This window comes from Leptonychotes weddellii, chromosome 12 (genome assembly GCF_054177405.1).
Source record: "Leptonychotes weddellii isolate Sample4059 chromosome 12, ASM5417740v2, whole genome shotgun sequence".
NCBI classification, from domain to species: domain Eukaryota; kingdom Metazoa; phylum Chordata; class Mammalia; order Carnivora; family Phocidae; genus Leptonychotes; species Leptonychotes weddellii.
In genome coordinates this window covers 50,080,344-50,090,834 of record NC_138380.1, presented here as the reverse complement: position 1 = coordinate 50,090,834, position 10,491 = coordinate 50,080,344, and the positions used below count along the sequence as shown (strand labels likewise).

Genomic DNA, 10,491 nt, shown 5'->3' with positions numbered 1-10,491 from the left:
CTGAAACAAATACAACATATGTTAAAAAAAAAAAGAAAAGAAGATAACAGGAGGGGAAGAATGAAGGGGGGGAAATCGGAGGGGGAGACGAACCATGAGAGCCGATGGACTCTGAAAAACAAACTGAGGGTTCTAGAGGGGAGGGGGTTGGGAGGATGGGTTAGCCTGGTGATGGGTATTAAAGAGGGCACGTTCTGCATGGAGCACTGGGTGTTATACGTAAACAATGAATCATGGAACACTACATCAAAAACTAATGATGTAATATATGGTGATTAACAATAAAAAAATTAAAAAAAAAAAAAAAAACTTAACCAAGGAGGTGAAATACTTGTACTCTGAAGACTATAAAACACTAATGAAAAACTGAAGACAGGGTGCCTGGTTGCCACAGTTGGTTAAGCGTACCCGTCTTGGTTTCAGTTCAGGTTGTGATCTCTGGATCATGAGATGGCGCCCTGCATCGGACTCCACACTCAGCACAGCCTGCTTAAGTTTCTTTCCCCCTCTCCCTCTGGCCCCCACCACCGTGTCTCTCTAAAATTTTTAAGAAACTGAAGACAACACAAACAAATGGAAAGATAGTCCAAGCTCATGAATTGGAAGAACCAGTATTATTAAAATGTCCATATTCTCCAAAGTAATCTATAAATTTAATGCAATCCCTATCTAAATCCCAACAGAATGTTTCACAGAACTAGAACAAATAATCCTAAAGTTTCTAAGAAAGCATAAAAGACCCTGAATAGCCAAAACAATCCTGAAGAACAACAAAACTGGAAGTATCACAATCCCAGATTTCAAGTTATACTACAAAGTTATAATAACAAAAACAGTATGGTAGTGCCACAAAAACAGACACATAAGATCAATGGAACATAGGCGCCTGGGTGGCTCAGTCGTTAAGCGTCTGCCTTCCGCTCAGGTCATGATCCCAGGGTCCTGGGATCGAGTCCCATATCGGGCTCCCTGCTCCGCGGGAAGCCTGCTTCTCCCTCTCCTACTCCCCCTGCTTGTGTTCCTGCTCTCACTATGTCTCTCTCTGTCAAATAAATAAATAAAATCTTTAAAAAAAAAAAAAGATCAATGGAACATAACAGCCCTTGAAACAAACCCATGATTATATGCTCAATTAATCTTCAACAAAGGAGGCAAGACTATCCAATGGGGAAAAGGCAGTCTCTTCAACAAATGGTGTTGGGAAAACTGGACAACTACATGTGAAACAATGAAACTGGACCACTTTCTTACCATATACAAAAATAAACTCAAAATGGATTGAAGACCTAAATGTGATACTTGAAACCATAAAAATCCTAGAAAAAAGCAAAGGCAGTCATTTCTCTGGCATCAACTCTAGCAACATTTTTCTAGATAGGTCTCCAGAAGGAAGAGAAACAAAAGCAAAATAAACTACTAGGACTACATCAAAATCAAAAGCTTCTGCATAGCAAAGGAAACAATCACCAAAAGTAAAAGACAACCTAACGAATGGGAGAAGATAGTTGCAAATGACATATCTGATAAAGAATTCATAACCAAAATATATAAAGAACTTATATAAGTCAATACCAAAAAACCCCAAATAATCCAATTAAAAAATGGGGGAAAAAAGCATGAACATTTTTCCAAAGACATACCAATGGCCAATATACACATGAAAAGATGCTCATCATCACTCATCATCAGGGAACTGCAAATCAAAACCACAATGGGGTATTCACCTCATACCTGTCACAATGGTCAAAATCAAGAATACGAGAAACAGGTGTTGGCAAACGTGGAGAAAAAGGAACCCTTGTGTACTTTTGTTGGAAATCAAACAGGTGTAGCCACTGTGAAAACCAGTATGGAGGTTCCTCCAAGAATTAAAAATAGAATTACCATATGATCTAGTAATTCCACTATCAGGTGTTTACCCAAAGAATATAACAACACTAATTCAAAAAGATATATGCATCCTTTGTTTATTACAGCATTATTTACAATAGCCAAATTATGCAAGTAGCCTGAGTGTTCATCAACAGATAAACTGATAAAGAAGCGGTGTCTATATATAATGGAATATTACTCAGCCACAAAAAAGAATGAAATCTTGCTATTTGCAACAACATGGATAGATGGAGAGGGTATAATGCTAAGTGAAGAGAGTCACTCAGAGAAGGACAAATACCACATGATTTTAGTCAGATGTGGAATTTAGGAAACACAAATGAACAAAGAAAAAAGAGACAAGCCAAGAAACAGACTCTTAACGAAAGAGAACATACTGATGGTTACCAGAGGGGAGGTGGGTGAGGGGATGGGTGAAATAGGTGAAGGGGATTAAGAGTCCACTTATCATCATGAGCACTGAGTAAGGTATAGAATTGTCAAATTATATTGTACACCTGAAACTAATACTGCTTACTACTTAGTTCTCATGAGAAAGTAAAGTTTCTAAGCATTAAGAATTCTAACAAATGTCAGGCACCTGGGTGGCTCAGCAGCTTAAGCGTCTGCCATTGGTTAAGCATCTGCCTTCGGCACAAGTCATGATCCCAGGGTCCTGGGATCGAGTCCTGCATCGGGCTCCTTGTTTAGCAGGGAGCCTGCTTCTCCCTCTCCCTGTGCCACTCCCCCTGCCTGTGCTCTCTATCAAATAAGTAAATAAAATTTTTAAAAACAAATAAAAATAAAAATAATTCTAACAAATGTCATTAAGACTACCAGAGGGGCACCTGGGTGGCTCAGTCAGTTAAGCGTCCAACTCTTGGTTTCAGCTCAGGTCATGATCTCAGGGTCATGGGATCAAGCCCCGCACTGGGCTCTGCACTCAGCATGGAGTCTGCTTGGGCTTATCTCTATCCCTCTCCCTCTCTTCCCTGCACACGCCTGCTCTCTATCTCTAAAAACAAAATAAATAAATTCTTTAAAAAGACTACTGAAAAAAAAAAAAACTACTGGAAATAATGAGGGAAGCAACTGTGTATGTAAGGAAAATAAGATATGTGTTTTTGGTAAGAAAGTATGAGGAATGGAAATACATTTTTGTTGAGAGGGAAAAAAGTAATGTCCTAAAATGAGACTCATTTAAAGAGGGAAAACAGGAGAAAATCTTAATGTAAAAAATAAATAAAAATTTTTTAAAAGTTGTAAGAAGTCTGTGAAAAAGAAATATTTGCAAAAGAATGTGTGGTCAGGATGAAGACTGGAATTAATAGTTTTAAAAGTACACTGGTCGAGGGTGCCTGGGTGGCTCAGTTGGTTAAGTGACTGCCTTCGGCTCAGGTCATGATCCTGGAGTCCCTGGATCGAGTCCCGCATCGGGCTCCCTGCTTGGCAGGGAGTCTGCTTCTCCCTCTGACCCTCCCCCCTCTCATGTGGTCTCTCTCATTCTCTCTCTCAAATAAATAAAATCTTTAAAAAAAAAAAAAAAGTACACTGGTCGATGGACTCTGAAAAACAAACTGAGGGTTCTAGAGGGGAGGGAGTGGGAGGATGGGTTAGCCTGGTGATGGGTTATTAAAGAGGGCACGTTCTGCATGGAGCACTGGGTGTTATGCACAAACAATGAATCATGGAACACTACATCGAAAACTAATGATGTAATGTATGGTGATTAACATAACAATAAAAAATGTTTAAAAAAAAAGTACACTGGTTTAAGACTGGAGTTTGGTTTTTCACTCTGTTGAAATGACAGGGTTTCCCTGGAATACTTGGTCTGCTCTTGATAGAAAAATGTAAAAGGTTTTTCCTTTATCTGTCCAGAAAAAAACAAAGTTTGCTATTAGGTCTTTAATTACTTAATGAATCTATATCTTCTCAATATTAAAAAAGCTAAGTTTTGCTAACAACTATGTAACCTTCTGTATTTGCCTTTAGAATCTCTTACTGCCATCTACGTTAAATAAGTTTTAAGTTTTGTAATGATCTGTGGTCCTTTTTAGGCGTGTGCTTTATTTTTTTTTTCAGATTTTATTTATTTGAGAGAGAGTGCACACAGGAGAGCACAAGCAGGAAGAGGAGCAGAGGGAGAGAGGGAGAAACAGACTCCCCACTGAGCAGGAAGCCCTATGTGGGGCTGAAGGCAGACGCTTAACTAACTGAGACACGCAGGCGCCCCTAAGCATGTGCTTTATTTACTTTCTTCTTTTCAAAGATTTTATTAATGTATTTGACAGAGACACAGCGAGAGAGGGAACACAAGCAGGGGGAGTGAGAGAGGGAGAAGCAGGCTTCCTGCCAAGCAGGGAGCCTGATGCGGGGCTTGATCCCAGGATTCTGGGATCATGACCTGAGCCGAAAGCAGACGCTTAACAACTGAGCCACTCAGTGCCCCTAAGCATGTGCTTTAAAACCTTCTGATACTTTTAACAAATTTCTCAAAATTCAAATTCTAAAAGAAGTCTTTTTAACTAATAAGGCTTATTTATTTGATATGTAAATTACATGGGAAGCATTGTCAGATAAGTGATGATTAATCTTTTTAGGTTATATTGCATGGGTGAATGCTATGAAATTCCTAAAGTTTTAATATATCCTAGTATAACATCATTACTTGTAATTCTGATTACTGAAGTACTGTCTATCACAGAAATATTTCCTTGTCAACTGCACTATAATGAAATTTCGTATGATCTTTAACCAAGGCCTTTTTTGAGTCTTTTGTTATTTACAGTTACTATTCTGATGCTCTTACAAATTTGTTTCATCTTCAAGGAGAACCACAGAGACGACTTTGACAAACACAGGTTTCTGATACACTAAAGATCACAAACTAAGCCAAGTAAGAATTACTGGGAATAATGGGAAAACTGTATTCAAACTGAAAAAAAAATTAGTAACATGAGACTGAATGAACCGAGGAAGATGATCATAGTTTTTTATGACCCTTGTTTGAAACATCACTGGTTCTCTAATGTTTGCTCTTCAGGATTTAAGGAAATATTTATCTTTTTCTCCCTACCTGATTTCTCCAGAATTCAGAAACTCTTTGAGTATTCTTACCTTCATGGCAATTATAGTTATTTGCATAAGTTCACGAAGAATCTCTTCTTTTAACAGGTCACCTTTAGAAAAATTGATTCTATTACCAAGGCTTTGACTGGAATGTCCTATTTGAGAAAGACATGCATAGACTCAGATGACCAGACAGTTTTAAGGAACTAAGGTTGATTTTATGAAGCCAGTGAAGCCCCCTGGAATAACTGGCATAGCTGGTACTTTGCTTACAGAGTTCCCAGGAGCCTTACCAGGTAAACAAGGAAGGTAACCTACTGACAGGCTCAGGAACATCAGGATATTTGGGGGACCCCAAGAAGCGAGGAAATAATCAGATCCTTAAAGGTACTGAAAGTGTTGGCAAGTACTTGGCTTGGCTCTTAGCCTTGAATGGCTAATTCCTTATGAAAAGTTCCAGTAAAGCAGATCTGAAAGAACATGCAGCCAGTCACTATTCTTGTACTTACGTAAATATTTAGGCCAAATTTGTTAAAAATGGACTTGTTTTACAAACAAAATAGTCTTAATCTGGCTATTGCTGATGGAAATGAGGGTGATTTTTGGAGAGAAAAAATTAGGTCTCAATAATGTATCTTTATGGGGGTTAGATTCTAGTTCTGATTAATTGTCCTCAAATGTTTATTGTTTACCTTTAACACTGGGCTGGATCCTGAATTATTCTGGTTTCCTCAAATATCTGGATTTCTACCTACTTACACACTTACACGCCTGACTTTGAAAGCTCACCTGCAGGACCAGCTCCTAAAATGAGACAACTGTTTAACTGAACTGACCTGATTTACCTCATTATGAAATGTGGAATAAGATGCTAAGACTATACATTAGAGTTCCAAAAAAAAGGCCTCTATGAAGGATGGGGGCTCAACTTAATATTAAGGGTTATCTGCAATTGGACACAAGGGAATTTCATTCCTCAAAATCCTCATCAATCCCACCTTTTCAGCAGGAAGTGGCTGGAGTCATTCCTGTCACTCAAGAATGAGGAATGATGAAAAGCCATGGTGGTATGGGGACCAAACCGCTATTGTTTTGTTGCCAAATGAATATCTGCCATGTCTACTGACTCTCAAACATTTGTCTTATTGCCCCAGCCTCACACTGCTGATGTCCCTCCTTCTTGCCTCAGGAAGCGTCTCCCTGTTGGGGGCCACCACTTATGCTGAAATTCACAATTGCTTTGATGTACATGCCGTACACATCGTAGGGGCCATAAAGATGTTGGGGGTAAAGTGCATGAATGCTGAAATACCGACCCCATGTTTGGCCCTCCACCTTGTTCATGTCCGAGTGATGACCTCCCTCAGGGCTACGGGTTCCAGGTCCCCTGGAGGTTAATGTGTCCTGACCAGAATATGGGAAGGCTCATTCTGATCTTCCTTGAAGTTATTTAGATAACTAGTAGGGGTAACATACTTTCCTCCCCCCTCTTCCTGAGCACATGTGGCGCCACAAAGTCTGTTAAGTGTTAGACCTCTGATCTCACCACAATGCCCTCTGCACATCCCTTCGCACTCTATAAATGTGAACCAAGGTCCTGACACTGTGGAGAATAGCTGTGCGGCTGCCTGGATCATCACCTGCCCAATTCCCCCTGTCAGTAAATTACCTAGAATAAAACTCTGTGTGAACTGTATGGAGTCACCTGCTTCATTTTCCAATCTCAAAGTGCCTTCTCAGTTTGGGGGATACTTTATTGTCCCTCTTCCACCTCCCAACACTCCCTTTTTCTCATTTCTTAAAGTGAAGCAAGTCCTCCTGATTCTACAGGATGGCCCCAAAGTCTGTAAACCTACCTATACATGATAAATGGTTGAATGACATTACAAATCTTGATATGTTCAATGGGTGGTCCCTAATTAGAAATGCATAGTTCGATGTGTGCTGCTTTACTTGCACTGAATAAGTCAGTCTTTACCACACTGGGGTATTGGGGTGCTCCAGTGTGGTAATGGGGGTTGGAGGACGGGAGGGTGCAGAGTGGGCAATCCTCATCTGTTCATAGTGCAACCTGCTCCGCATGACCACACTGTCCCATTCAGTTACAGAAATTATCAGTCAGTTCCTTCTATCTCTGGTGTAATGGCACTGACTGGAGAGGCTTCCCCCTAGCCTGTCAAGTGGAGGCACTGATTGGTTCCAGAAAGTGGTAAAATACATGACACACTACCTCTTCCCAGACTTTATGACCATTTTTATATCCTTATATCAAATCCATACTCTCTTGTCATTTTCTCTTGCACAATTTTAACAATCCCTTAATTGGTCTCCATGTCTCCAGTCTCACTCTCCTTAAGCCAGCAGCTGATGCTACCAAGCGTGGCTTCTTAAACTGAATATCCGACTGTCCCAGAGATCTGATATGTACTACTCTCTCCAGGGCACACCAAATTTCAGAGTTGGAGGGCACCGAGAGGATGAAGTGCTAAGACTGCTTAAGCAAACAGAAAAAGGAAAACAAAAACAAACCTAGCAGACAGGAAGGAAAGAGAAAAATGTCCATCTGAGTTGTCCACCCCCGCTCCCCCGCTGTCTGTATCCTCCTGTCCAACTGCAGGCAATGTCTTTCCCCTAAACATGCACCTTACTCCCGTTACACAGTACTTACAATTCTCTGACCAAAGCAGTCTATTTTATATATGCTATCCATTTGTGTATGCCACTTTTTTTTGCCTTGAATACTACCATCTCAAAGAACCCTTTTCCTATTAAGTTGGTCCTCAAAGGTCCTAATATCACATTCACTACTCTTCCTCTTAAGGATTTAGATTTGTCAAATTTTAACACTTCACTGGATTTATCTGGCTTACATTTCTATCTTTATTAGAGCTTACAGTTTCTTGGAACAGGGATCTTGTTTTTTCTTTGTTGTTGTTTTTTTAATCCTAAATCCCTAGTATACAGAATAGGCACACAAGTGTGCTGGCGCTCGGAGTAAGCTGTACATTCTAGATTTGCTTGATTCTTAACCTGTTCAGGATCCCTTGAGTAAGTGAACACTTTGGATAGTTTGCCCAAGAAAACGGACTGCAAATTTCCCAGAGGGGAGGGGAGGTCATGAAATTCCTGAAGAGCAATAAGGAATCCCTAAGGATTCCACTCATCCTAGTTTTAGAACCCTTGCTTTTGAGGCAAAGTAGTCTACTGCAGTATTAAAGTACACACGCTCCCTCCCTCCCTCTGACCCTCCACTTTTGTAATTCCAAGTTTTTTCTGAATATATTAATTTAAATGGACCACAAAGTTTTTCACCCTCAAACCCGACAATAGGCCAGTTAGACTAATTAAACTGTTCTTAAAAACAAAACAAAATTGTACTTTCCTCATCTATGATCAGGTCCAAGACAAAAGAACCCAGCGAAAGTACCAGAGCCAAAATAAACAACAGAAACTGTCTTTCATGGTTTACAAATAAACGACTGTATTGCTTTATGTGCAAAATTTCCCTCATTCTGAGAGAGAATCTACTTAAGTACTGCATTCGAAACTTCCAATGTTCACACACAGAACTGGGCCTACCGGGTCTCTAGACCCCTTCTTACCCCTACACGCCAGTTCTAGAACAAGCTTCTCCACCCGCTCCACCGACACAATTCACATCACCTTTACGTTTCCCTTCTTGCCTATAAAATGGACCTGTACAGATCCCGACTAGGGAGATACGGGCCTCTGGGGCCGGATGAAGACTCCAGAACGCCTCGAGCCTAAGCTCCAGGGGGCCGGCGCGTTCTTTCCCATTCACCCCTTTTTCTGTTACGCCATCAGCACGTTCTACCGCCGCCCTCTCCTGTGCCTAAAAGAAGGCAGGCTACGTTACGGCGTTGTCCGCTCGGCGGGGGAAAAGACTAAAGAGACTGGTACCTCTCGGAATAGCGTAGGAGCTCCGCATCTAGCTGTTCCCGGATACCGGTGCGTTTCCGGTTAAGGTAGCGCGGCGACAGGGCGATGTGTCTTCGGTGCGGGCCTGCCACCAGGCAAGAGTAGCGGCTATTCACGAGCGCACAAGCGGCAGCGTAAGTCGGCAGCTCCAGGCAGGGCAAGACGCCGGCCTGTCCCACAACCGGCCCCTCAGAGGCCGCCTTTGGCGGCGGAGCCTCTGAACAACCCGCAGCCATGCGGCTTGTCAGGTTTCCCGCGGCGCGCACAGCTGACGCAGGCATAACCGGCTATCTCAGGACGCCGGGTTTCTACGTCATCCACCAGCTGGCACGCCCCTAGGAAATCTCTCCTTGAGTTGCATTACGCACTTCTGACCAGCAGAGGGCAGCAACTTCTTCGCACTCGGGACGACTGGCGGAGCGAGGAGCCTGTGCTTACGTATTGAGCATGCTCGAAGGAGGACCAGCCACCACTTCCTCTCGCCTGGGCGGGCAAGCCTTTACTTTCGCTAAGGTCCTCTTTGGATTTAGTATGTAGGTTTAATGGAGTTTACACTGATAATTTCCAGTAGTAAGGTGGCCTGGTAAATTTTACAAGTGTGGAAAATACAATAACAAACTTTAAAATTTTAGGGAATATATTTTCTGCAGGGAATCCAATCCTAAAAAGCAGCCCAGATGCCTCAAATGCAACACATCCCAATAAACCCATCATCCCTCCCGTCTGGATTCTCTACTCATTCTGTAACAACTCATTCAGGAAATCTTACCACCACTTTCCAAATGGCTCAGTTCAGCTGTTATCCTTGGAGCCTCTCTTGTATCCTCAAATATCAAATCAGCCCCAAGGCTTGCGGGGTCCAAAGCGGAAATACCAGTCTATTCAGATACTTCTGTCTGTCCTCGCATCCAAAAGTACAGAAGTGCCTGTGGAAGCTTAACCCTATGGTCAAGAGGACACTCGGGAGCATCTTCTGCGAAACACAAATATAACCATGACTTGTCCACATAGGAACCCCAGTTTTCTCAGGATAGCACAGACTCCTTAATATGGATCTTAAGTTACTCACAAGACCATATTAAGGTCTGCTGCCAGCCCAGCAGTTTCATTTATCACCCTCCCCGCTTTACATTGTTAGCCACCCGTGCTCACTGATTCACTTTCACCTTGCTCGCTCTTTTTCATCAGTTCCTGCTACCTGAGAATATAGTGACTTCTCTCAAATGGGAAAACTGTACTCGTGTTAAATTTTAGCTTAGATTTTTGCATTCTCTTCCTCTGCAGTTTACTACCACCCTATCCCTCTTCCCCGCCCCCATCTAACTCAAGATGGGGGATTAGTTTCCTCACTTTTGTAAATTACCCCCATCAAGCACTTGTTTTTATGTTAATTTTATGTCAGTTGCCTATTGGTCCGCCTGTTCCTTCATAGACTCCAAGCTCACCAAGGCAGGAACCATGATAACTGTCTTTTCTCCACTGCAATCCTCAATGACTCAAAACAAAAGAAAACAAAACAGCCAATGCATAGGAAATGAGTGAATGAATGAAAGAATTAACAGGCAATAAAGAGCTCAAAGTCTAATGAGGCAATAGGATCTAAACATA

The 10,491-nt window shown here is 41.8% G+C and overlaps 1 protein-coding gene across 2 annotated transcripts in view; it reads right to left on the bottom strand.

The window, feature by feature from the left end:
- The window catches only part of POLR1F (RNA polymerase I subunit F), a 118,422-nt gene extending 109,253 nt beyond the window's left edge, over window positions 1-9,169 (bottom strand). Inside the window, exon 1 of one of the 2 annotated variants that reach the window (XM_081800442.1) lies at window positions 8,866-9,169. In XM_081800442.1, the coding sequence (XP_081656568.1) occupies window positions 8,866-9,164 (299 nt within the window). In that variant the 5' untranslated portion in view covers window positions 9,165-9,169. The remainder of the gene's footprint in view (window positions 1-8,865) is intronic. The other variant, XM_081800440.1, reaches the window with a different exon arrangement.
- Between the last annotated feature and the right edge of the window lie 1,322 nt (window positions 9,170-10,491).